Consider the following 27,841-nt stretch of genomic DNA (forward strand, 5'->3'; position numbering starts at 1 on the left):
TGCAACATGATTTTTCCTCTGTCAGGATGACAGGCTCTCATCTTCTCCAAGGTTTATAACTTCACAAAGACTTTACTGATGAAAGGATGTAAAACAAACAAACATAAAATAAAAAATGCATCAGAGTAAATCAGTAAAGAATTACAAACTTTAATTACATCAACTGAAGAATTTCAAACCATGTTGAGAATTTATATTTTAAAGTTTAAATCTAGTTAATATATTCTAACTCTAACATAATCCTCTAAATATAGGAGTATTTGTGATGTCAGATGGGCAGAACAATCACTTAGGAACCATCTAGAAATATTGCTACAATTACTTTACATAAACAGAAATCCATGTCTTTATTAGTAAGGTACCACACATCATAGAGTAAAAATTCACATAGGACAGGCTTATAAATATACATAAATCTCAAAATCAATCACAAGTGAACATTAGGTACACAATTATTATAAAACAAATATAACCCATCAATGTCTATTTAAAGGCATAGTTCTTACAAAATAGTATTTGATAGACAAGTCTCAAAAAAGTATTATTAATACTTCTGGAGCCAGATTGTTCCAGCATATCAGCGCATCTGGGGGAATAAGGCATGTGGAGAAGTTGCATTTGCTCTTCCAGGTGGTCAGGACATTCTATCTGATGAAAAGATAACGGCTTCAGTGATCTGGGTGAATGCCACAACCACCACAGCACCCCATAATCCTAACAGAATTGATCACTCTCCAGAAGAATGGAATGGAACAGCTATTTGCCTAATGGCCAATATCCAGGGGAAACGGAAAACATTAATGGAATATCAGCATAGTTGAAGTGAAAATTCCTAAAGAGCTTGATGATTCACTTAAATCTTTAATCATATTTAATATCACATTAATAGCCACTATTTTCATGAAAAAGAATGTATACTTATCTATTAAATATAAAAACAACCAAGTATAACTTGAAACTAAATAATTGATTAAATGAATAAGGAATCTAACTAAATATAAAACATGGATAGTTTGCATCAACATGCCATTTACTCAGTTCACACCAGTCTTGGTTTCTTAACTAACTGTATAGAAAAGTCAAACTCAACAATGATACTTTATACATTCTTAACAAGTCATAGAATGTTGCATGGAGGAGGCAAAGTTTAATAAAGGACCCAGGAATCCTTTCTACAAACTAAACTACCATAAACTCAAGGGTCGTTTGGCCTATAATACACACAGTTTTACTTCTTGAGTTTTAAAGTATTTAAGAGATCAGAAACAGAAACAATCCTGACAAAGACTTTCAAATGGTATATATACAGGCATTTACATATAAACACAGTGCTCACCACATTGCACAAATGTATATACAAACACACTGAGAATAAGCAAGCTGTTCGTTAAACGTAACCAATTCTGTTTAGAGAACAGAACGATTCTATACAGTAAAGTATTCCCATCTCAGCATTTGGACTGTTGTGGTGGTTCTCAAACATCTTTCCATTATGATACAGGAGGTGATGCCATAGTCACGTGTGTAAAACACTCCCATCCCATGACTGTAATAGATTTTAGGTAATACTTAAAAACGGTCTAAAGGAAAATACATTAGTCTGAAACATTGTACAGCCAACCCTTGAACACCACCAGTTTGAACTAGTTTGAACAGGTCCACTTAAATATGGATCTTTTTCAACAGTAAATATGACAGTGCCACACTCAGTGAGGCTGGTTGTATCCTTGGATGTGGGACGATGGATAGGAGGAGCCTCAGACATGGGAACCACATATTTTGGAGGGATTACTCTAAGTTATAGGTGGATTTTCCACTGAAGGACAGTATCAGTATCCCTAAGCCTTTCTGATCTTTAAGGGTCAACTGTAATCCCACCATGAAGAGCAATGGTAAAAGTCATTCACAATTGCCTCAACCTAGATAAAATAAAACTGCTGTTCACCCAGCTCTGACTTCACTGCTGTCTCTTTCACATCAACTCTGGAAAATACATTAGAATGCAGGTTCTAATGGGAATCCATTATCAAGATAACAATCCATCAATTCTAATTTATTTTACAAATTACTCACTAACATTGATATTTTTACAGTTAACCAGTAACAACTTACATTACTGGCAGTATCCTATGCAATTGATCATGATACCTGGGTCATTTAGCTGAGAGCAAGAGTGAGAAAACTACAGTCCACAGGCCAACCTGCTGCCTATTTTTGTATGGCCTGCAAGCTAAAATGGTTCTTACATTAAAAAAATTTTTTTAATCTAAAGAAAAATATGGATGACATGAAAAAGTTATATAAAATTTGAATTTGTGTCAGTGAAGTTTTACCAGAACACTGCCATGCTCATTGGTTTATGTATTGTCTGTGACAGAGCTGAACAGCTGAGAGACTTTAAAGCCTAAAATATTTATCATCTGGACCTTTACAGAAAATCTTTGCTGACCCTCAGGCCAGAACTAAGAATGACAACCTCCGTGGTAATAGCTCTTAAGCACAAAATCCTGAATATAGACTGTAAACTTAATTACAGAGACAGTAGTAAAAAAAACTCTGTGGGATGCAATCTATCCCTGAGGTGTCCAATTTCCTTAAGGACAGAAGCCAACTAAATATAATTAAATATGGCTCCTGCATTTTATCTGAAATCATGTTGGCAAATTCATCTTTGAAACTATAGTGAAGCAAGAAAAGGGCACTAGGGCTCTACATTGGAAGACCTGGGTTTTAGGTAAGTCATTTTTAAGACAAATGCATTCGAATCTTTTCCAATCTGTGTATTATTTTTAAATAACATAAAAAGCACTAAAATGGCAAAATAGCGAATCAAACTGTTTTTAAGAAAAGAAAAAGAAAGTAAAATGTACCCCTTTCCCTAAATCTAACTACAAAAAGTCCTCCTATTCATTGTAAATTGCTTAAGGGGGAAAAAAAGCATTGAGTGTGGATAGTGGGTTCCGTTTAATGAAAGTTTTAATGAATGTGCATGCGCCTTTTTAAAGTAAGTGGATTTGGATAACATGGTGTCTCAAGCCCTTGCCAACACTGCTACAGGCTCAGTCACTTTAGTCATGTACAAGTCTTTGCGACCCCATGGACTGCCGCCCACCAGGCTCCTCTGTCCATGGGGATTCTCCAGGCAAGAATATTGGAGTGGGTTGCCATGCCCTCCTCCAGGGCATCTTCCTTAACCCAGGGACTGAACCTGCCTTTCTCACGTCTTCAGCACTGGTTGGCAGGTTCTTTACCACTAGCGCCACCTTGGAAGCCAACTCTGGTAATTCATGCCAAATGCCTAGCCTCAGTTTTTTCATCTGTTAAATTGGACTAATAACAGAATCTACTTCCTCTGGTTGTTGTGAGGATTAAGTGAGTTAATCCATGTAAAGTGCTTAAAACAGCACTAAATAAATTTAGCAAACATTATTATTCTACCTGGGCATTTACAAAAGTACACTGGTTGGGTATCTCCCCTGTAACAAGTACAATGTTAGAAAAAGGACTACAGAGATAAAATAGAAGTTGATTCTCCTATCCTAGGTAAGAATTAATGAAATTTGAGTCTACAGAATTTTAACTTTAGTATGTCCATAAACTGATGATTCTCTGAGATGATGGTGAAATTCAGTTTTGCATTCCTGGTCTATAAATTCTCATTTCTGAACTAAGATTATTGTTAAAAATGTCAAAATCTGTTTTACAGGGCAAAACAGCATTGTTACAAAAGATCTTTCTATTTATGTTTCAAAAGACAAAAGCTCAGTGTTTGCTAAGAGAATGACCACAGGTACAAGAACATAAAAATGTTGGCTAGTCTGGCAATGTATGTGAAATACAAGCTTTGTGAACCAAACTTGCCACAGAAGTAGTTTCATTTATGCATTCATTCAACAAATGTTTGCTGAGTACCTACTGTGTAGGAGTGTCTGTTACAATGCAATGATGAGTAACAAGCTATAGTCCCTCCATTAGGGAGTTAGCAGGGAGGACAAGCCAGCAATTACAGGCAAGTGTGATGAGTAAAATGATGGGGAAGCCGAGTGTGCTATGAGAGCATCTGGCAGGGGCCTGAACCTATTTAATCCAGGGGATTGGAGGAAGAAACAGTTATGCTGTGACCTAGGAGTTCAGCACGCCTAGGCTGTGGAGACTGTCTGGGCACAAGGAATGTCAAGAGAGGTGAGAAATTGGGTCTGAAGAACTGAGAGCAATTGAGTCGTGCTGGGACACAGCAAGCTGAGGAGTGGTGATGAAAGATGACAGTGGAGGTAATCAAAGTGGTGCTCATTTTACACGAATGGAAATGAGATATCACTGAAAGTTCAAAGCCCAAACGTGCAAAACTGGCAATCCAAGGAAAAACAGTTCATGAAACAATTAGCCTGACTTGAAAGTAAGCAGAAGGAAAATCCCTTAATTTATTCTTTCCCTGCCTGCTACCGAGACTAGCTTGAGTCTCGATTTAGTTTTAACCTATTTATAGAGGAAATATTATACATGAGAGGGTGAAATATAAAAATATTTGCTTTCTTATTTACAACGTGGGTGTTGCATACTCAGCCTCACTGCTGCACAACCACTACACAACCACCTTAGAAGGTGACATACAGGCCCTCCTCAGCCATGGCTGGCAGGCTTGGCTGCAGCTGGGCAGAGCCTGGGACTTGAGTCAGATGACTTGAGTTTGAAGCCATTGCTCAGGGACACTTGACCTCTCTCGACCTGCAATGAGGATTTCTCCCGCATCCCTTGGATGTACATGGTAAATTGTGCAAAGTCACAGAATTGGGATGCTTTCCTCATTTTTGTTCAGTTCCAGAAGAATGTGAAAGCCTTTTCCACAGGGGAAATGGCCTTTCACTTCCGACATGGATTCCAAGGATGGCATTAGAAATCACAGTCTCCAGTGTTGTTTAATCACAAAACCCACAAAGTTGGAGTCAGCTTTAAAGCAATGGGGTGGGGTATGGCAGGGAGCCAGAAGACTCCAGAACTCTACAATGGGAATGCCTCAGCAGCATACACCCATAGACACTTTCCCTCTAAATGGGCTGTTAACTCAGACAGCCGGAGTAAAGCAACGTTTGAGTTCCTTTGAAAAAAAGGAAGTGCATTAAGTCAAGACATTAGTCTAAATTATGCTGACGGCTAACCCAATTTACAAGTCTGAACAGGTGAATGGATACTCTAAGTAAATTCACTTGATGGGGCATTTTCTAATTTTAAAAATGTCATCTTTAAAAGGTTTCTACTCCAAATTTCCACAATCTCCAAAAATGTTAATTTATTATCAAAATGCTTGAATATTTAAGATGATTTGTCTATTATAATACATTTAATTGTACTCAACATACGTTGATTCTGACAACAGAATTAGCTGTAACCACAAATGAATACCTTAATTTCTTAAATAGAGTGGTAGTAGAGTCAAAATTCTAACTTCTAAGAATGCCCCAATTTTTTATCATTAATATAATTTTACATCTTCAGGAATACTCACAGTTTTGTTTCTAACCTTTCCAAGCGGCAATAAAAAATGTGTTCTCTTAGCTACTTACTAATTGAGAAGACATTTCAAATAAGTCTGAACCATTTCCATATCACTGTTATCTCCATCATTCTCCTCATGAGCTGTGTAAATATCTAAAGACCTTCATGCTCTGTGGAAATTTGAAAGTTCTTCTGCCTAGAAGGCTGACTGTGAACTTGGGCCATCCAGCGAAGTTCTCTTTAGTATTACTCCAAATAACTCTCTTGAACTGTAGTTGGAAGAGTGAAGGTTGTTTAGGGACATAGTTTCTAAGCCTGGCTTTCTCTGCTTTGCTCTGTGTTATCTGGCTGAGCAGCCAAGACTACATGGCACAAGAGTCATAAAAAGAGTGTCCTCTTGGGTCTCAAATTCCAATCAGTGTAATAATGATGGCAATAATTATTTTCGTCAAGCCAACTCAGACACGTTGTAAAGCTCAAGTAAGAAACCAGATTTGAAAATGAGCGCTTAGAAAAGTTTTAAGTACTTTCTAAAACTATGGGTCATTATTAAACAACACTCTTCAGTTAGAAAAGCAGCTTGCTCTTTTTTCTAAAAAGCTGAATCATATGTGTCTTGTTTTTATTTTTTTACATAATAGAAGCTAAAATAATACTGAATATTTTTTAAAAAATATACTAAAGGCTTTCTAATGCATTGACTCTGTTGGCTCTGCCACTGTGGTTAAGGGGTTCCCATCAATAAGTAGAAGGTCAGGGCAACAATTAGAAGCAGACAGAACGGAGAGGAGAAGGTCTGATAGGCAGCCGATGGCATAAAAATGTCCTCGTACTTGTAAATACTGACAACGCGCTCTGAAGTCGGTGGTGAGTCTATATCATGTCGGGTGATAGAGCCTTTGAGAAGAAAGAAAGAAAAAGGAACCAGCAAGAGAAAAAAGGTACAGATTTAAAATGATACATGCAAACCACAGAAAAATGAGACAAATCTTCAAAGAGCTGCTATTTTTTTCAAATATATTTTTAATATTAATATATGGATCACTAACAACTCCTGACTGACTCCCTTGCACATGGAAGTCTATGGGATGTTAAGTGGTAGCCTGCCCAGGCCAGATCAGAGAGGATGTGCTGTGTGTCTACAAGTCTGCATGTCTGTCTGGCGGAGTGGAATGGAGCGGTACGAAAGGAGGATAATTAAGATACCAAACAAGTTTTTGGACGGAAAGCATTTTTTGAGCTGGTTAGAAGAGGAAAAGGGGAAAGGCTGTATGTAAAGGCTGCTTCATAAACTAAAATTGATAGGAAGAGCCTGACCTTTTGATTAACCAACATGAAACTCGGGTGAGGGAGACATGCCTATGAGTTCAGAGCAAAGATCTCCTTGGAAAACGGGCCTCAAAGGCAGGGTTTTGAAGGCACAATCTGCCAGGGAAGCTGTGCCATACTTGACATGCCCGGCCCCTACCCCAGTGTCCATGCTGGCTCTTGTTAACACAAACCAAACTCCTCAGGTTGGCAAGACTTTTTGTCTCAACAGGTCCTACTCACCTCTCTTCCCTAACCTCGCTCACCGGTCACCTTCGTGAATTCCCAGGCTTAACCATGTACCTCCAGTTCATGCCCTTCTTGAGAGACATCTAATCCCATATCCCCCTTTCAAGGCTCAGCTCACAGTCTATCCTCTTTGATAGGCCTTAAGAGGATGGATAGGGTTTGATCACCAGAGAGGCATTAGAATAGTGTTCAGGAGACAGGAAAAGCACAAGCCTGTCTGTAAGGTAGGAATGTGTCCGTGCTGTTTGGAGATACTGAGAACAATGTCAGAATGCTGAGAGTGCTTATCAGGCAAAGTCTCCAGTGCTGGGGAGGGCTTGGAATACTGGGTCATGATGCCATATGTGTAAGAAGATGACCTTCAGGGGTACAGCACTTGCCAGCAATGTCAAATACTTGTTTTCATTTAACCCTTAGAATAATGCTATGAATTCAATATCATTATTATCCTCAATTTAGATAAAAAGAAATTAGAACTCAGAATTTAGATAAAGGCTAGATACAGCTACCAAGGGGCAGAATCAACACTCATACTCAGCGTTTTAGATTCCAAACCCCATCATTTAAAATGAGTTCATTTCTCCAGCCTAAGACATAGTTTATTTCCCAGGGTACTAAGAGTAATCAAAAATATAATTGCAGATTCATTGTCAGTAACCTGGGAAATAAGCAAACAGAAAAGGGGTCACAAATCTGGAGGCATCCAGATGTTTTCCCAACTAGAAACAGGCAAAGAAAGGCATGAAATTTCCAATCAATCAATGGCAACAATTTGAAGGAAAGAAAAAGATCCTATTAGGCAATAGATGGGGAAAAAAAAAAAAAGTGAAAGTGTCAGTCACTCAGTCGTATCCAACCCTTTATGACCCCGTGAACTATAGTCCACCAGGCTCCTCTGTCCATGGAATTTTCTAGGCAGGAATAGTGGGGTAGGTAGCCATTTCCTTCTCCAGAGGATCTTCCTGACCCAGGGACTGAACAGGAGTCTCGAGTCTCCTGCATTGGCAGGTGGATTCTTTACCACAAGTGCCACCTGGGAATCACCTGAGCAGATTCCTGAAGCTCTCTAAAATGAGGATGATAATTCCTACAATTCTGGAGGACATGGTGAGAAGTTAATGAGACCACTGTAAGAATTAGAGTCCATACACCATATACAGCAGACATACGCTCTGTTTCATCAAGCCATAGCTCATCATATATTATCTTGTATATCTCGCTCTAACTATGCGTGTGTATAACTTGTCCCATTCTGTGTTCATGTGTATAGTAAATCCATTACTATATTCTGAAGACAGGATCATGTCTCCTTTTTCTATGTTATACAAAGTGCTCATTACTTTCTTGTAAATAATGACTCCCAGTCAATAATGACTAAAGCACAGCAGTGTCTGGTGTTTAATCCAGATGCCAAAATGTAAGCTTACCCTGAATGGCTGGACCCCAAGCAAACAGGTAATACCAACTCAAATGCAGATCGACAATCGTTTCATCTCTGGGAACATTTACAGGCCGTTTAAATCTGCAGGTGACCCGATTGTTCTCAAAAACTCCTTCTTCATCTCTGGCAGGGTTTCTCTGAATCTCCTTTGCCCACTGGCCTACGTTATAGAAGTGCTGTATGCGGACCCTGCCATTGTCGTCGTGGACGCAGGCCATGACATCGTCACCACCCTAACACAAAAGATGATGGAGAAAAAAAAGTTAAAGGTGCATCTTAGGCAAACTCTTCAGCTAAAAAGAAATTTCACTCCAAAATGTACATTCCGTGACCTCTGTAATTGGAAGTCTCACCCCCAAAATTGTTTTAAATGCCATTAAAAAAAACTTTAATCAAGTGACCAGAGTTTGCACCACCATATCTGACATTGAGTGTCTCCTCATGCGCCACTTAGGGAAGATTACATCACCAGCTCTCTAGTAGTCCTGCTGAAAACACAGACACTTAACCTAATCATAAGCAAATAATTAAATCCAAATTGAAGGTCATTCTACAAAAAAAGTGGCCTGTAACCTTCAAAAGGGTCAATATCATGAAAGACCAAAAAGAAAAAGCTAAAAAACTGTTTCAAAATCAAGAAGAAGACTAAAGATACTGTCATGTCAATACATGACAACTAATGGTGTTCCTAGACAGAACCCTGCATCATAAAATAAAATTTTCTATAAAGCACAGCATTGGGGCAAAGGGCAACTTTTGATAGTGGACAGTGTATCTGATAATACTGTAGTATCTATGTTAAACTTCCTGAATTTAATAAATTATATAATGAAAAAGAATATCCTTGATCTTAGGAAATACCTGCTTAAATATTTAGGGTTAAGGGTCACGATGCCTTCAATTTAACCTCTCAAGTTTGTAGAAAATAATAAAAATCGTAAGTAGTAGAAGTCAGAGTAGCAGCAGCAGTTGCAGCAGCAGCAGAGAGAGATAAAGCACGTACAGAAAACGTTACAGTTTGTGAAAAGGTTCTGGAACCAGATGGTGGTGGTTCCACACCATGAATGTAGTTGATGCCACGGAACTGTATACTTTAAAATGGTTAAAATAGTAAGTTTTAGGTTGTGTATGTTTTACCACAATAAAAAGTTACCATTTGGTGAAACATATATATAGGAGTTTATGAGACCACTCATTGGAAAAGCCCCTGATGCTGGGAAAGATTGAGGGCAGGAGGAGAAGGGGATGACAGAGGATGAGATGGTTGGATGGCACCACCAACTCAATGGACATGAGTTTGAGCAAATTCTGGGAAATAGTGAAGGACAGGGAAGCCTGGCGTGCTGCGGTCCATAGTCCCAAAGAGTCAGACACAACTTAGCAACTGAACAACAGGTGAAACATCTATATATACATATATATATGTATAGAGGAGTTTATGGTCCTATTGCCAGCATCTGTTGGATCATAGAGAAAGCAAGAGAATTCCAGAAAAACATCTATTTCTGCTTCCTTGACTATGCTAAAGTCTTTGTGTGGATCACAACAAACTGTGGAAAATTCTTCAAGAGATGGGAATACCAGACCACATTACCTGCCTCCTGAGAAATCTGTATGCAGGTCAAGAAGCAGTAGTTAGAATCAGACATGGAAGAATGAACTGGTTCAAAATTGGGAAATGAGTATGTCAAGGCTGTATATTGTCACTCTTCTTATTTAACTTATATGCAGAATACATTATGCAAAATCCTGGGTTGGATAAAGCTCAAGCTGGAATCAAGATTTCCAGGAGAAATATCTATAACCTCAGATATGCAGATGACACCACCCTTATGGCAGAAAGCGAAGAGGAACTAAAAAGCTTCTTGATGAAGGTGAAAGATGAGAGTGAAAAAGCTGGCTTAAAACTAAACTTTCAAAAAATGAAGATCATGGCATCCAGTCCCATCACCTCAGGGCAAATAGAAGGGGGAAAAATGGAAACAGTGACAGACTTTATTTTCCTGGGCTCTAAAATCACTGCAGACGGTGACCGCAGTCACGAAGTTAGAAGACGCTTACTCCTTGGAAGAAAAGCTATGACAAACCTAGACAGCGAATTAAAAAGCAGAGACATTAATTTGCCAACAAAGGTCCATCTAGTCAAAGCTATGGTTTTTCCAGTGGTCATGTACAGATGTGAGAGTTGGACCATAAAGAAGGCTGAGCACTGAAGAACTGATGCTTTCAAACTGTGGTGCCAGAGAAGCCTCTTGAGAATCCCGTGGATAGCAAAGAAATCAAACCAGTCAATCCTAAAGGAAATCAGTCCTAAATAGTCATTGGAAAGACTGCAGCTGAAGCTCCAATACTTTGGCCACCTGATGCGAAGAGCCAACTCATTGGAAAAGACTCTGATGCTGGGAAAGATTGAGAGCAGAAGAAGGGGGCAACAGAGGCTGAGATGGTTGGACAGCATCACCAACACAATGGACATGAATTTGAGCAAACTCCAGGAGATAGCAAAGGACAGGGAAGACTGGCATGAGACAGTCCACAGGGTCGCAAAGAGTCGGACATGACTGAGTGACTGAACAACAACATCGGTCCTACTCCTGCAACTTGTCTATAGGATTAACGTTAAAAAAAAAAAATGTGCCCCTCTGTGGAGAATGCTGATAATGGAGGAGGCTCTGCGTGTGTGGGGACAGGGTATATGGAAATTTTCTGTACCCTCTTCAATTTTGCTGTGAACCTAAAACCTCTCTAAAGAATAAAATCTAATAAAGAAATCAGCAATCCATTATTTCCGAAAAAAGGTCAATGACTATTACAAAGGGGTTCCATTTTGCTTTTCCTATGCATCAGGTTTTGAAAAATTTTAAATCTATGCTTCTTAGAGTAATAGGAAGAGAAAAATAAACCTAGATTTTAAAGGCCTTTAGATAACAAAACGTCAAACATGAAATTTGGATGCTTCTTACTCAACCTCCCTCTTCTGAGCCCCCTAATGGTAACAGCTGCACCATGGGTGCAAATCCATTCCTGGACAATAAATGGTCAATTGCACTGCCAGCCAGCCTGCTGGATGGCACACAACCACCCTCTCTCCCATTGACCCTGAAGTAGGAGATAAGTGACGTAAACTAGTATCCATGAAGTCTTACCAGGTGGCCCCATTGTTTTGCCGCGTGGAATGAGAAGCTCATTCTTGTAGCGACCTCTCCAAAAACAAACTCAATGGAGTTTTGATTGCTTAGCCTGATCCCCAAATCTCTTCTTATGACCCATCTATAACCTAGGTCCAATCCACCAGCAAAAGCCTGTCAGTATTACCTTCAAAACATACCTGAAACCTGGGCCCTTCCCACCACTCCTGCGGCCCCCATCTCATTCTAAGAACCTCAAAACAGACCAGGTGAAGAAAAGCATCTTATCCAAAAAGCAGCCGCACATGCAAAGGTTCAACGGCCTGGGAAAGTGTGGCTGTTTGGGAAGCACCTTGGCACAGTGTGTGGCAAATAACGAGGCTCTGGAAGAAAGAGGGCAGAATGCGGCAGAGGCAGAGAGAAGCAGAGCTAAGCAATGGACAGCAACCTGGGCTTCTGCCTGTTCCTGTCCACAGTCCTTTCTGAGGGCCAGATGCATTCTTGACAAGGCATGATGTGGGATATTGAATCGTTGGATCCAATTCTTCACTCCCCTGTTGTTGTATTATATATCTACACCTTCACAAGGCCTCTTGGTTGGGAAGAATACTTCTCTGCCCTTTCATTCTGGGTTAGGCTGGGTGACTTACTCTGGGCAACAGAATATTACCAGCAGATGTGATGTGAACACAGCTTTGAAATCAGCTTGGATGACTCTTGTGCTTCCACCTCTGCCATGAAAAAAACATGCCTTGGGAGCCACTGGTTCCAGAATGATTAGACAATACCTGAATCCAAGCCATGGACTGGAGCCAAAAGTAACTGAGCCCCAGCCAATCCATACACATGTGAGCAACAAATCAATGCTGACTGTTATTAGCCATGTGCTTTGGTGGGGCTCTCTTGCAGCATGACTGTGGAATTAACTAATGAATACAGGTACCAGGAGATACCCTGCACTCTCATAACCAACCCTTCCTTCTCCGTTTAAAATAACTTGAATTATTTTTTTTAACTTGTAATCAGAGAGACATAACTAGTATAATGGCTATCATGCTGCGATCAATTTACTTGCTTGGATAAAGAAAATCAAATGCCAGGAATTGGCTTCTGCCATTTAAAAGTGGCATGGGCGCTTAGGGAAACATAACCACACTCATTCTCTAAAATCTAAAGTGGTACAGCAGATAGAAGAGAAAAATCACCTTCCACCACGATTTGTGTCTTACCATTTTCTTGTCTGAAGAGAATCCAACTGCTACCCAACCATCGGTGTCTGCACTCAGCTCGAATTCCACATCAGCCCCTATCATCCGGTAGCTAAGGAAGTAGTCGCAGGTCTCTGCGTTACAGCCCGGCTTGCCGTATCTATAGGATAATCCAAAACAGGTGTTACTGCTTCCTCCTCTACGTCTTCAGAACACATTAAGAGAGCATCTCTGTGTCAGGCAGAATGCTAAGCAATATGAATCTTAGATCTCTCCCAATTTTGAGATTGGGATCTCAAAATCACAATTTCATCCAGGACAGACTGCAAAGATGATCTGCTCCTCTTTATCTATGTACAAACGAGGTCCAGAGATGGAAGGGACTTGCAGAGTCAATCAAGCTGTGGCACGGGCCTCGAGTCCTGGCCAGGGTTCTCTGCATCTTATTAAGAGTTTCTCAAATATTCGCAATTACCAAATTATTTCTGACTCCTTTTAGAGAACAAAAAAATCCTGAGTTAATAATTTAAATAATTTAGATTGCCATTTCTTTTCATTTACAAATTTTCAATTAACGAAAATGGACAAACTGAATACAGATTAAACTACAAAACCAGGACCTTTTAAATTCATAGCATTCAGGGATAAATGATGTCATTGGCTGAAACTGACTTCCTATTTACCCACCCCTGGTATGTCTGATTGTATTCTGCAGGGTCTTTATTTTGAGCCTGTGTCTTACTACGAATCACAACTCCATTCTCCTCTACTCTTATCTGTTTGAATTGCTCCAAAACCCTTATACATACAAGGCACCAAACAAATGCCTCATTTATTTATATTCACTGGATGCGAGTGCATCATTTACTTAAAAAATTTGCCTTTGCTCTATCGAGCTGTTTGGGACTAATACAATTCAGACACTAAAGTAAGATGTTTATCCAGATAATCAGATTATGCATTCATTAATCCGTTTAAGGAGCATCACTGAAATGAAAACATGAATTTAAAATTTTCTTACAGAGAACTTGTGGATCCTTTGAGGATCAGCAAGCCCTAGTTTTAGGCATACTGCCTTTCAGAAATGACTGAAAACTGCAGTAATGGGTGGGATAATCTAAGCTCAGATAAAATGTATCTAAAGGTATAGGATGCAAGGCTGCTAAGTACTGATGGAGGAGGGAGACAGGGAACATGCAGCTTTGCAGGCAGATACCCTGAGCAGCTGGCAAGGGGTGTAAGCTCAAGACCACAGGAACCGGAGTGAAAAAGCTGAAACGGGTGAGCAAAGCTAAGTGAGTGGGCCAGAAAGCAAGTCTCCCTGAAGCCAGCAGAGCACTAAAACTCCTTTTCTTCTCAAAAGTATCCCCTAATCACCAGAATTATTCATTGCTGGCTATCTTCCTCAATAATAATAGTATTACTAGATTTTTAAAAATTCCTCAGCAATACTCTTGCAATCCAAAAACTCAAACCCCCTGTATTCAGTTTTTAGTCCTTGGACTTTGAGTCCCGAACCAAAACAAGACAAAACACAGATTCATTGCAATGGCCATCAAAATCTTTACTCAAGGACAATTTGTTTTTGGAAATAAAGGACTCAAAGAAAAGGAGGCTTTCCCAACAAAGCAGAGCTGTCTAGATGGAAGGTCACTGTCTAGCTGTTTTCTAGCTCCAGTCTATCACATCTAGATAGAATACTGTTAATAATCAGGCGCTAGATCTGAAATAACTATCTAGACACTATAATCGGTGCGAATTGACTAGCTAGGATCATATAGCTATCCACAGTTATAACTATTGTTTTAAAAAGGAAGTGGGTCTTAGACACATCTCTTGGGTTGGCCCAAATGTTCGTTTGGGTAGTTTTTCCATAAGATGTTATGGTAAACCCAAATGAATATTTGGGCCAACCCAATATTATTGCCTGTCCTGCCCACACCCGTACTGAATAAGCAAAGACAAATTCTGTGTCATGTAATTCTTCTTCATACAGCCAACTGATTAGACCCCCGAGTCAATGGCATACAGTCATAAATGAAGAACCAGAGAAGTAAGTTCTAGGGCCAAGGGGCGTGAGACAGCTCAAGGCCTTTAAGGCTGCAACCTGGGCTGGCCATTGGAAATAGGTTACATTCGTGCTGAAGTTATGAGGGGTGTGGGCTCCTGGTGAGAGCGAACTGCATGCAATTTAAATACTACCTTGAGAAGCAAATCAAAGTCTTAGCTTTAAAGTTCTCCAACTCACAGATCTACCAACCTAAAGCAGCCCTTAGTCTTTCCACAGTCATCCACTTTGATTTTGGCAAATGGATCCACAGGAGGAGCAGTAGGGAAAGGGTAACCTGGCCAGTGAGAATAAATAATGGTTAGAAAATCCAGAAACAGCGTTACCAATGAGAAAAGCTACTTTTTAGTAGGTTGACTATTCTCTATCGCATAAGTCTAGAAATAGTCAAAGCCTCAGAAAAAAGCTCAGTTGATGCCTAATCACCCTCTTCATGAGGGCAAGTATGGGGCACACATTTTGAAGCCAGCCTACATGTTAACTGAGAAAGGGCTTTCTCCTCATTTACAGGTAGAGTGCCTGGGGCACTGAAAGAGGACATAATATCATAACCACTGGCTCACCAGTGTCCATTGGAAGCATGAAAATAGAGTTTTATTCTATACACTTGCTCTAAGAGAAAGAATGAACAATTCTCTATTTGATAGCAGAAGCCTTCCATTTATAGCTATATATTACAATAGGATCTCTCTGTTTCCTTGAACTTGTTTTTCATCAAGCTGTAGAGAACATTTTCATATCTCATATAAATTTGTTAATCACATCATTTCATGCATCTTTCTTGTAAGATGACTTAACATCATAATGCATTCAGTTCAGTTTAGTTCAGTCGCTCAGTTGTGTTGGACTCTTTGCGACCCCATGAATTGCAGCACGCCAGGCCTCTCTGTCCATCACCAACTCCCGGAGTTCACTCAGACTCACGTCCATCGAGTCAGTGATGCCATCCGGCCATCTTATCCTCTGTCGTCCCCTTCTCCTCCTGCCCCTAATCCCTCCCAGCATGAGAGTCTTTTCCAATGAGTCAACTCTTCGTATGAGGTGGCCAAAGTACTGGAGTTTCATCTTTAGCATCATTCCCTCCAAAGAAATCCCAGGGCTGATCTTCAGAATGGACTGGTTGGATCTCCTTGCAGTCCAGGGTACTCTCAAGAGTCTTCTCCAATAATGCATCCAACCACACATCAAAGGAGAGCCTGCACTGCGCTTCCAGTTTGTGACCACAAGTATTTTTACTCTAGGCTGTTCACTCCATGTACACAGGAATTGTGTGTGATTCATCTGGTATTCTCTGCCCAGCACAGTGCTTGGCACTGGACATTGAATTGATTATGCAACGAATCAATTAAATCACCCATAGATATTAGGCAATGTAAATACACTTTAAAAATTATTGTATTAGTTTTTGGGGGTGGGGGAAAAAATAAAAATAAAAATTATTGTATTAGTTTTTCTTTTCTCATTGTTCTGAAGTCCTTTGTGATTTGTAACGCTTTTTTAAATGAGGTTTTGTTTACTTTGTTTCATTAAATTAAAGACCAACAGGTCACACTTGCTTGGTTTATATCTGTACATTCTGTGTTCATCTCTACGACCAGATATCTGTTCATCTCTACTACCCTAGATCTTTAATTGGAAGATAACTGCTTTACAATGTTGTGCTGGTTTCTGCTGTACAATGTGAATTAGCTATAAGTATACATATATTCCCTCCCTCTTCAGCCTCCCTCCCACCCCTCCTCCACCTTACCCCTCTAGGCTGACTACCTTATATGTTGATCAAATGCTAAAGTACAACCCTACCTTCTCACCATCCTTAAGTACCTAGGCAAAATGCATTACTTTTTCTACTTTCATAATTATTTTATGCTAAGTCCTATGTCCACTTCAGTACTTTAGACTGAGTTCTGCCTTGGATGAGTTTTTATCTTGATATTTATTGAGTTCACTGCTACAACTATGTCAAGCATCTTCCTATACATTCTTCCTTTTAGCTTTCACTACAATGCCATGGCCATTTTTTTTCTCGGGATATTTATCCAGGAATGCAACAACTACCTATGTTTGTTAAGATTCTAGAGGTGTCTGAAAGAGACAATCCCATGTAATGTTGTTTCTGACTAAGGTTCCCCATCTTCTTCCATTTTACTTTCTAGCATCTAGAATAATTCATCAGCATACAGCAGGTTTCCAGCTCAATAAACGCCAGTCATTATTATTATTGGTTTATTATTACTGTTACATTTTAAAACTAACCATTGGGTAAGACCATCTCTAGAAGAATGGGTTTCTAAGCTCCAAGCAAGAGCAAGTTTTAGAACAAAGGTCACTTATAAATGTACTGAAGTGGTTTATTTAGTGTTGGCAAATGGCTCATTTGTCGGGGTCTTTCTAGCACTGATTCCCTTTTATCTTATATGCTTCTAAATCTTGGAATGAGAACTTATGTTGTCAAATGCATTTCGGCATCATTTAATAATGTCACGTTGCGCTCATTTTGTAAGATGGTTTTAAAAGGTATTTATTTTTGGCTGCAGTGGGCCTTTGTTGCTGTGTGTGGGCTTTCTCTAGCTGCAGCAGACAGGGGCTGCTCTCCAGCCGCGGTGCGTGGACTTCTTGTGGTGGTGGCTTCTCTGGCTGCAAAGCACAGGCTCTGGAGCACGTGCGCTTCAGCAGCTGCAGCACGGTGGCTCAGTAGTTGTGGTGTGTGGGCTTAGCTGTCCTTCGGCATGTGGAATCTTCCCAGACCAGGGATACAGCCTGTGTCCCCTGCGCTGGCAGGTGGATTCTGAGCCACTGGACCACCAGGGAAGTCCTGTATAATATATAACCAGGGAAGATGCTGCATAATAAAGAATTTGATGGGTTTTTGTTCCTGGTTCCTGGGTGGGAGGGAGAGAGTCTAAATCTTTGGAATTTCCCAGTGGGTCTTTGTTATTCATGAGCCCCTTGGGATCACACCTGCGTTTATGCTAAGAGATAAAATGACTCAGGATGGAGGCTGGTCACTAGGAAGACCAAACACATGGGTACAGGTTTGGGGCTTGAGCCAGCCCCACCTGGGGCAGGGGGGAGGGGAGTGTAAAAGGGCTGGAGATTGAGTTCAATAATGTAGCTAATGATTAAATTAACCATGCCTAGGTGATGAAACCCCAACAGAAACTTTGGACACTGAAGCTGAATGCAGCTTCCTGGTTGGTGAATACACTGAAGTGCCAGGAGGGTGACATGTCCTGATTCCATGGAGAAGAATATTTCCTTCTAGGACAGGACATGAAAACTGTATTTGTGGGCTCCCAGACTCTGACCTGTGTGCAGCTTCATTGGCTGTTCCTGAGTGGTCCTGAGTTCCTTGATACTAAAACTACAATTGTATGCACAGCCCATTTCTGAATCCTCTGAGATATTCTAGTGAATTACAGAACACAAGAGGGATTGTGGGTGGCCCTTGGATTGGTAGCCAGCTGGTCTGAAGTGAGGACAGTCTTGTTGCGGACCATGCCCTTTAACCTGTTGGGCTTATGAGTGCCAGAACTGAATTTCAAGACAACAGCTGGGTTTGGTATCAGAAGATAAGCAGAGAAATATTTTTTTTTTCCTGAAATTAAATGATCTCCCTATTTGGAATAAAGTAAGTTGGAACCACATGCCAATATTTAAGCTCCTATATCTCAGCTACAGCTCAACCTCTATAGTCAGCTCTAGGATGGGCTAGGACTCTGCAAACCACATTTCTCCTCTGCCAGCTCGCTAGGTTCTGCCAAAAGGAAACATTAGAGGGAGGCTCAGCGGCAGGAGGACCTGCCAAAACAAGACCATTTGTTCCTGTTTGACTGCTGTCCAGTCAGCAAGTCCTCAGCAACTCCACTTCATCCTTGCAGTGTCAATTGGTTTGAGTTTCCAGCCTTTTTTTCTTTTTCTTTTCTAGCTGTTTTCTAGACTCCCAGAACCAGCCTCATCAAAGGAACCAGCATTAGCTGGGCAGACAGCCCACTCTCAGAGGATGGGTGAACCTCTGGATTGAGGTCCCTTGTCTGAGCTCCCAGGTTCTCAAAACCTCAAGCCCTTTTCTCTGCTCCCTCAGCCCCAGGGCTGGCAGCTGCTTCCCACAGTGACTTTCTCTGAGCTCCCTTTATGCTTCTGTAGTCTCCCAACACCTTCTCAGACAGCTCTCTGGGCTGGTCATCTGGGCTCGTTTTCAAAAAGCTTAAAAAACTGGTTTCTGACTTTCCTACTGAACCTTTGGGTAGAGACTAAATGTATTAATTAATACATTTGGGTAGAGACTAAATGTATTAATCCTTAACTACCAGTACAAATGTATTTGTAGAAACCACATCTTATTAGCAGTTGTCATCTTGACATCTAGAAAATGATATTGAATAGGATCTATTTTGCATGCATTGTACAATTTTATTGGAAAACTATTTTGATTGTAGAATTCTAAGTACCCTAGGTGCACAGATGAATGATATTTCTCTTAGTTTACGGAATACTCCATTGAATGGATATACCACCTGTTTTTAATCCATTCACAGGTTGACAGACAGTTGGGCTGTTTCTACTTTTTGGCTACTATGAATAATGCTGTCATGAGCATCTGTGCACAAGTTTTTGTACGAACATATGTTTTCAGTTCTCTTGGAGTAGGACTGCCATGTCATATGATAACTCTTATGTTTAACTTTGTGAGGAACTATCAAATTATTTTCCAAAGTAGCTGTATCATTTTACATTCTTACCAGCAATGTATTGTGGAAGCGTCCTTTTTAAAAATTTTTATAGTCAGCCTAGTAGATGTGAAGTGGTATCTCGTTATGATTGTGATTTGCATTTCCTTAATGACGAACTCCGGGAGATGGTGATGGACAGGGAGGCCTGGCGTGCTGCGACTCATGGGGTCGCAAAGAGTCGGACACGACTGAGCGACTGAACTGAACTGAACTGAATGATGAATGATGTTGAGTATAATTTCATGTGCCTATTGGTTATTTGTGTATCTTCTTTAGAGAAAGGTCTATTTAGAGCCTTTCTCGATTTTAAATAGGGTTAGCTGCCTTTTTATGTTGGGTTGCAATGCATTAGCTTTTAAATCTCTGCTATGTCTAGGCTTAATGAGCTTCCCAGGTGGCTGGTGGTAAAGAATCCGCCTGCAATGCAGGAGATGCAGGTTCAATCCTTGGGTCAGGGAGATTCTCTGGAGAAAGAAATGCAACCCGCTCCAGTATTCTGGCCTGGGAAATCCCGTGGACAGAGGAGCCTGGCCGGCTATAGTCCACGGGGTCATAAACAGTCGGACACGATTTAGCGATTGAGCACACATCCACGTCTAGGGTTATTTCCCCTTTTTCTTCCATTCCTAACATGTTCTGTCTTCTCTTTTTCTCTTGATCAATTTTGTCAGTATCCTATTGTGATAGCTAATTTTGTGGGTCAACTTGGCTGGGCTAGGTGCCCAGATATACAGTCAAGCAATATTCTGGATATTTCTGTAAGTGTTTTTGGATGAGACAAACATTTAACATTTTAAATCAGTGGACTCTGAGTAAAACAGATTGCCTTCCATAATGTGGGCAGGCTTCTCCCCCAGCTGGGGAGAACAAAAAGACTGACATTCCCCAAGAAGAGTGAATTCTGTGGCAGATGGCCTTCAGCCTTGAACTACAACATTGGCTCTCTCTTGGGGCTCCAGCCTGCCAGCCCGCCCTGCAGATTCTGGACTTGCCAACCTCCGAAACTGTGTGAGCCAAGTCCTTAAAACAAATTTCTCTCTAGATAAATAAGTTGGAAAAAAAAAAAGGAAAGAATAAAAATTTCTCTCTCTTTCATCTACACACTCTCTCCCATCTACACACACACACACACACACACACACACACACACACACACACACACACACACACAGGTGCGCACACGCACACATATACACCCTACCAGTTCTGTTTCTCTGGCTAACCCTTTCATTCGTATTTTCAAAAAATTATTTTTTACTTTTTTGATCCTCTTTACAACCCACTCCAGTATTCTTGCCTGGAGAATCCCATGGATAGAAGAGCCTGGTGGGCTACAGTCCATGGGATTGCAAACGGTCAAACACAACTGAAGCGACTTAACACACATGCGCTGAATATTTGGTTTCTATTCTATTGAATACTGCACATGCTTATTATTTCTTTCCTCCGATTTCCTTTAGAGTTATTCTTTTTCTAACCTCACAGTTTTTTTGGCATTTCTCCTGTTCCCATATCAACATTTAAGCCCAACTCTCAGCTGCCTCCAGGGGTTTCCACCTGGACATTACACAGGCAAAGCGATTCCAGGTGCCCAGCACCTCCCAGATGGTCTTCCTCCCGTGTTTTCTGTCTTAGTGAAGAATCCCACCACCCTCCGCAGGCTCCCAACCCTGAAACCCTAGATTCCTCCACCTGGAACACTTTCTCCACCACCATTCCTTTCATTCCCACTCCTGACGCCCGAGCCAGCTTCTTGGCTATTGTGCCACCTCCGCTCTGACTTCCCTACTTCCCTTCTAATTCTTCCACTGCCTGCCAGGTTTCTAAAACAGCAATCGGATCTTGTCACAGTGCTGCTTGGAGACCTTTACTGGCCTCTCCCCACCCTCTCCTACCTCTCTGTGCTCCATCATCTTCCTGAGAAATACGGGTTGGATACCCAGACCGGCCAGCTTCTCATTCTGCCCTTAGCTTTGTCCATGCTCCCACTTTAAAAAGTATTATTGGTTTTACATTTTTTTATGTACTTATTTTTAATTTTGGCTGCCCTGGGTCTTTGTGGCAGTGCTCGGGATTTTCTCTACCTGTGCCTCATGGGGGCCTTTGTAGTAGCACACGGGCATAGTTCAGGGATCGCAGCTGCATCCCTGGGGTTGGAAGGCAGATTCTTAACTACTGGACCACCACCGAAGTCCCTTATTACTGTGTTTTTATGTTTTTGTTTATTTATTCCTTTCCCTCCACTTTCCATTTTAGTGCTTTTCCCCCCTCTCTCTCTATCTAAAATTAAATTTGGGTTAAGACCAGATAATATTGGCTTGGGGCCAAAAATTTTTTTCTCTTTCACTTCCGTTCTTCTCACATGTGTCCTGTAAACCCCTCCAATAACTATTCTGTTTTGCAGGATTAAAGCCATTTTTTTTCCTCCCTTCAGCTATTCCTATCTCACAAGAGGCACTTATTTTCTTGGTTCATTTTTCCAGGTTCTCAACATGCTTTTGTGGTCTCCATTCTTGTCGAACTCGCAGCCACTATCCATTCCTCTTTTGCAATCCTTTGAGCCTGTTTGGCCATACTCCACTGGGTGGTTAATGGCTTCTGGTTTGCTATTGATTGCTTCTAATTAACTCCTTGGATCATAGCTCTCAGGTATTAATTTAGTACTTGATTCCTTGTGAAGTTTTAACCAGAAATTATCTGTTCACATCTCCGAGAGTGGCTGCATCAGCCACTTTCTCTTTCTGGACTGTCTGAATCACTTCTGCTTAGCAGAACCACACAGTGAAGTGAAAATGTCAAGGGGCTCTATAAAATGGAACATTCCACCCCTGTGGAGTCTGTTCAGCAAAGCTTTCATCGTAGCAATCCACCACTCAGGAACCTGCCGCTCCCAACGGACTACCCCATCACTTCCAAGCCCCTCTTCTCAAATTTGCCCATGAAAATGCCCATCCTATCTGTTCAACTGCATTTCCCAGAGCAGGTCAGCAACTTGTACCACCTTATCCATAAGGTCAATCAACAAACCCACCCAGTTCTCTGCTACTTTCTAGCTGTGTGACTTTAGCTACAATATTTAAATCTTCTGTAGGTCAGTTCCTTTAATTCTAAAGCGGGAATGGCAAGAGTGTCTAAGTCAGCGCACTGCCCTAAAGAATAGAGTTAATATGGATATGGTACTTAGAACAGGGACTGGCACACAGTAAGCACTTACTAAAAGCACAAATTAGTGTTACGATTGGGCTAGATTCATGGAGATAAATTAGGTTTAGACTATTTACCTTTAAATTATTTACCCTTTCTGTTATTTGTTTTCATTTTATTTTTCTGCCCCCAAACAGTATATATACAGTTTCTACTTTTTCACTGAACAAGGTGATGCTATCTTTGTTCAAACCGAAGTACAAATGAATAGATACTATAGATGTACCCATGTTGGGAGGCTGTCTTTTTAATCTTAGTATATATGCGTCCCTGGTGGCTCAGACAGTAAAGAATTCACCTGCAGTGCAGGAGACCCAGGTTCAATCCCTGGGTTGGGAAGATCCCCTGGAGAAGGGCATAGCAACCCACTCCAGCATTTTTGCTGGAGAATTCCATGGACAGAGGAGCCTGGTGGGCTACAATCCATGGGGTTGCAATAAGTCAGACATGACTGAGCGACTAACACTTTCACTTTCAATGCCGAATTTGATTTTCTTTTCAGAGAACACTTAGAACAGGAGGTTTGCCCATAATCATGCAGTAATCTGTTTTATATTCTATTGTTAAACTGAATACATAGATTCTGGCTTGAGAATCTCAAGGGGGAAAGGTATGAATTATAGGATTCAAGCACCAAGAACCTATCCAAACTCAACCACAGAGAGTTCAAGGGTCATGGCAGGGTTAGATAGTATGCTGTGGGAAAATACCTTGCCTAACAGCAGAGAAAGGGAGGAAAACTCAGGGAAGACTCCCTGAAAGAGGTGGCATTTGAGCTGGGACTGTAAGGAAGAGTAGTATGGGCTAAGACAGTAGGAGCCCCCAAGAATTCTGAAAACTAGCATCATTAAATCAAAACATAATGAAAGTTTAAAAAACAGACATTTCAGGAGGTGATTAGAAACATCAAATTGGCCAGTGTTCACTCTCTGGCCTGGGGGTCTTGCACAATCTGGACACTGGAGAAATGGTCTCTGAAGAAGGTAGATAATGGTCACTGGACTGTCCTATAGTTTCAGGAAATTCTCTATCCCATTATTCTAATTCCCTTTTTCTGATTTCACACTACCAGGCTGCTTTTTTTTTTTTTTTTAATTCAGTCTGTTGGCAATTTTCAACCTGAGAAGGGGGTACCCTGCAAAGAGAAAACAAGTAGCCCAATCACTAGAAAAAGAAAACCCCACTTGCACTGACAGAAAGAAAGAATCGTTTAAAGGTACTATTCCCACCTCTTCACTTGCCACTTCCTTCACCATCAACTAGGCTCCCTTCTTCCTTCTCCACTGAATTCATCCCAGGAGAACTTGCCCATTGCCTCTCATTTTCTGAATCTGTCGACTACTTTAAGTCTTCCCTGGGCCTCCCCATGGCACAGGACACTTTCTGATGCCCTCTTTTCCTTCACCTTCTGGGTGGGACACCCTTCTGGGACATCCCCTGGTTCTGCTTCTCCCTCTCTGGCAGCACCCTTTTAAGGCAGTGTCACTGATGATTTCTAAGGATCTTGGGAAAGTCTCTACTCAGGACCCCATTACCCAGCCTAGGTCCAGGGTAATCTGGGAGAGGTGCTAACCCCTGAGAGGCTTACCCCACATACATCCCCACTAGCATCCACCAGATGGTTGTAGGGTCAGCCTTTGAAGATAAGCAGAATGGTCAAAGAAAGGAGCAGAGTGGACAATGAAGGCTCAGTGCAAGGGAGACAGGGAGTGAGAGATGGCTGTAAAAGAAAGTTGAGTCAGAGAGAAAATTCCAGGTATAGGAGATGAAGCTTCATCCAGGGAGGAGGTTGGACCTATCACAGATTTTTGAGGGTTAGAGCCAGGCTTCCAGGAGCATATGCAGAATGGTCAAGGGTGGCAAGCTGACAAACTAGCAATCTGTACACCGATCCCAGGCCTTTTACCCCTGTGGGGTCACCTCACCTAAGTGCCTCCCTCTTCTGTCTCACCAGAGTCTCTTAAACTTCCTGGTTCAACTCTATAAAGCCTTAGGGCTGCAGCGCACCTGATGTCCACGTTCATGAAACTGCCTGGACTATACAACTAACTCCATTCTCTCTGCATATACAAACTGACATAGAATCTGACCTTGTCCTCCATTGGAGAACATGTGCCCAGTGAGAACATAATTTCTCACATGCCACCTCTGAGTCACCTGGCCGTGTGCTAAGCAGACTATGAACAGTATCACTATGTATTAAATGCTTTCAGAAAGAGATGGCTTTTGTATTAATACTATGTAGTCTTTATTTTGGGGTTGCTTTGGGTTTTGTGGCTGCGCACAGGCTTTCTCCAGTTGAGAGCAGGGCTTCTCTCTAGTTGTGGTGCGCGGGCTTCTTCTTACTCTTGTGGAGCATGGGCTCTAGGGCACGCGGGATCAGTAATTGCAGTTCACGGGTTCCAGGGTACAGGCTCAGTAGTTGTGGCGCATGGGCTTGGCAGCCCTGCCACGTAAGGGACCAGGGATCAAATCCCTGTCCTCTGCACTGGCAGGTGGGTTCTTAACCACTAAAGCACCAGGGAAGTCCTATACTACGTATTCTTTCTCAGAGCCATAGATTCTATTTCTTCTTGCTGTCCTTCTACCCTGCCCCTGCACTCTTCTTCTCCCAGGCCACATGGCCACCCAACTAGAAGACTCCACTTTCAAGCCTCCCATGCAGCTAAGTTATATGATTAGGTTCTTGCCAAAGGAATGTGAATAACAGGGATTTGTGCAACCAGCCTAAAAGGTAACTGCTTGTCCTGAACTGCCTCTCTTTCTCATTTCCTCCAGCTTGAAAGAAGACATGCAAACAACATGACTTCCACATAGATGAGAACAAAGCCTTAAGGCATGCAGGAACAACAAGGAAGGGACCTTGGTCTTTGAATGACATTGTGGAACAGAGCTGGCCTACCAGTCTAGAACAGTCAGACTCTTTCTTGTGAGAGAAAAATAAGCTATCTTATTTAAGCCACTATATGTTGGGGGTCCCTGTTTCAACAGGTAAGCATCTACCTGGCTAATCTATTTCCCCAAATCCATTTCTCCATAGAATACAGTAAGTCCAGTTTTTGAACTAGTCATATTCCTTTCCAGCTAAAAGGCTACATTTCCCAGTCTCCTTTGCACCTATGTGTGAGCACATGACTAGGTTGTGGCTAATGAAGTGTAAGTGGAATTGTTTCATGGGATTTCTGAGTAATCTCTTTATAGTCAGTGACCTTCTTCTTCCCACTTCTTCTTTCCCACTGTCTGGAAAGTGAATGTAATGGCTGGCAATCAAGCAGCCATTTTGGGCCATGAAGTTACACACTAAGAGTTGTGAAGAAGCAGAAGACCAGGATTAGTGTCTCAGATGACCAGTTCTAGACTGCCTGCTTCTGGATTTCTTTACATAAGAGAGAAATTTCTATCTTACTTGTGTTGTTAACGTGTGTTTGTTGTAAGTAGGTAAACTTAATCCCAAGTAACAGATGCACCCAGCATCGTATCAGCTGCTGGGACAGACAACATTTCAAACCCCAGCTTGATTCTTAGATATTCCTCTTAGCAGAGAAAAGGAAAATCACTTTCCAAACAGCAGAACTAAGAAGCCAGTTTCCATTCCTTCTGAAGAGAATCAGCTTGGCTTTTGCGCTCACTGAAATATTGCCTGTGCAAGGAGGTCTGCGCGACAAACCCCCAATTGCTGGACCCACGAGCCCCCAACGATGGTGGCTCACACTAGGGGTTCATGACACATGGGAAAACAATACTGAAGGGGGTTGGAAGTGGGGAGGGAGGTGTGACCCAGCTCTCGGGGGGGCTGGACAGCAAGCAGGAACAGAACGCTTAAGTTGGAACAGTAGCCACGGCATATTTAGGTCAATACAGACATGCAGGAAACAAGGCAGTCTCTCTTTAAGAGGCGTCTTGGGCTTCCCACCAGCTACTCTGATTTCACACAACTCTAGGCCAGATGACAGTCTCCTCCCTTACCATCCGCTACCCCATCCCTGTCACAGATAGACGCTGAAACCTGGGGGATGGCGGAAGCGGGGGAGAGCGCGAGGGGGACGGGGTTGGGGGGGTTGACTCAGCCCCAGGTTCGCAGCCTGCAGGTTCGCAGGACTTGGCTGACCACCTCCCTCCCGGCCTCAGTCTCCCCACCTGTAAAGCCAGAAGCGGGTGGAAGGCGCTGACAGCTCTCCGGATCTCTTCTCCAGGCCGATAGGCAGGGTGAGCCTTGTGCTCCGCGGTCGGGCCTCGGCTGAGCCAGCGGAGCCTCCATTCGCCTCCTAACCGATCCCACCCCCCCCGCCCCCGCCCCCACCCCCACCCCCACCCCTCCCCTACCGCCTCCGTCCCCCATCCCGGGTCTCCGCTCCCGCAGCCCCTCATCCTCCCGCAGCCTCACCCTCCTCGGACAGGTAGCGCAGATCGTAGAACTCCCCGGCAAAGGTGCCGTAGGAGGAGTCGTGGCGCGGCACCGCCTCGTCGGCGCTCGAGTCCCCACGCGCACGGCCCCGGGGTCCCCGGCCCCCCGGGCCCGCGCCGTCGTCCGCCGGGCTGGCTGCACAGGCGCCCGGCCCGGCCAGCAGGAGCAACAGCAGCTGCGCCCAGGACCGGCGCGACCGCGCCATCGCTGCGCACCGATCCCGCAGCCAGGCCGCTCCGGCCGCAGCGGGGGCGCCGCGGGCGCGGGGCCGGGACTGCGTCGCCGCCAGCACGCGTCCGCCCCCAGCCTGCAGCCCGCGCAGCCGCGGAGCCGCCCGCACCCGCCGCCTCCCAGCCCAGGCTGCGCATCCTCGCTCGCGCCCGGAGCCTCGGCTTCTTCTAACGTCCTCACCTCCTCGGCCGGACTGTCTCTGCCTCCGTCCTTTTCCCCATTTCTCCTCCCTCCCTCCATGAGTCTCTCACCGAACAGATTTGACCCTATTTCACTTTTGATACTACTCAAAAAGTGGTCCGCGGACCTGCAGCATTAACATCCCCAAGTGCCAGGAACGTTAGCATCACTAATCTCTGGCCCCACGGCAGAC

General features: G+C 42.5%; 1 protein-coding gene across 4 annotated transcripts; it reads right to left on the bottom strand.

Annotated features, from left to right (window-relative positions):
* FRRS1L (ferric chelate reductase 1 like) lies at positions 128–27,599 on the bottom strand. 4 transcript variants are annotated; one of them, XM_018052566.1, is made up of 5 exons: positions 27,217–27,481; positions 15,088–15,172; positions 12,849–12,987; positions 8,478–8,724; positions 128–644 (listed from the first exon to the last, which is right to left on the bottom strand). In XM_018052566.1, the coding sequence occupies exons 1-5, from the start codon at positions 27,440–27,442 to the stop codon at positions 484–486; spliced, it is 858 nt and encodes a 285-aa protein (XP_017908055.1). In that variant the 5' UTR covers positions 27,443–27,481; the 3' UTR covers positions 128–483. The 4 variants fall into 4 exon arrangements, with proteins under 4 accessions (XP_017908055.1, XP_017908054.1, XP_017908056.1 ...); XM_018052565.1 differs by having other exon boundaries at positions 135–6,390; positions 27,217–27,599; XM_018052567.1 differs by having other exon boundaries at positions 528–648.

Source organism: Capra hircus, chromosome 8, assembly GCF_001704415.2.
Source record: "Capra hircus breed San Clemente chromosome 8, ASM170441v1, whole genome shotgun sequence".
NCBI lineage: Eukaryota > Metazoa > Chordata > Mammalia > Artiodactyla > Bovidae > Capra > Capra hircus.

Coding starts and splice junctions, on each gene's coding strand:
- FRRS1L (XM_018052565.1), bottom strand. CDS start 27,442: ATGGCGCGGTCGCGCCGGTCCTGGGCGCAGCTGCTGTTGCTCCTGCTG. Junction 15,173..27,216: donor GCGCTACCTGTCCGAGGAGG/GTGAGGCTGCGG, acceptor CTCACTGGCCAG/GTTACCCTTTCCCTACTGCT. Junction 6,391..8,477: donor TTGGGGTCCAGCCATTCAGG/GTAAGCTTACAT, acceptor TTCTTCTCAAAG/GCTCTATCACCCGACATGAT.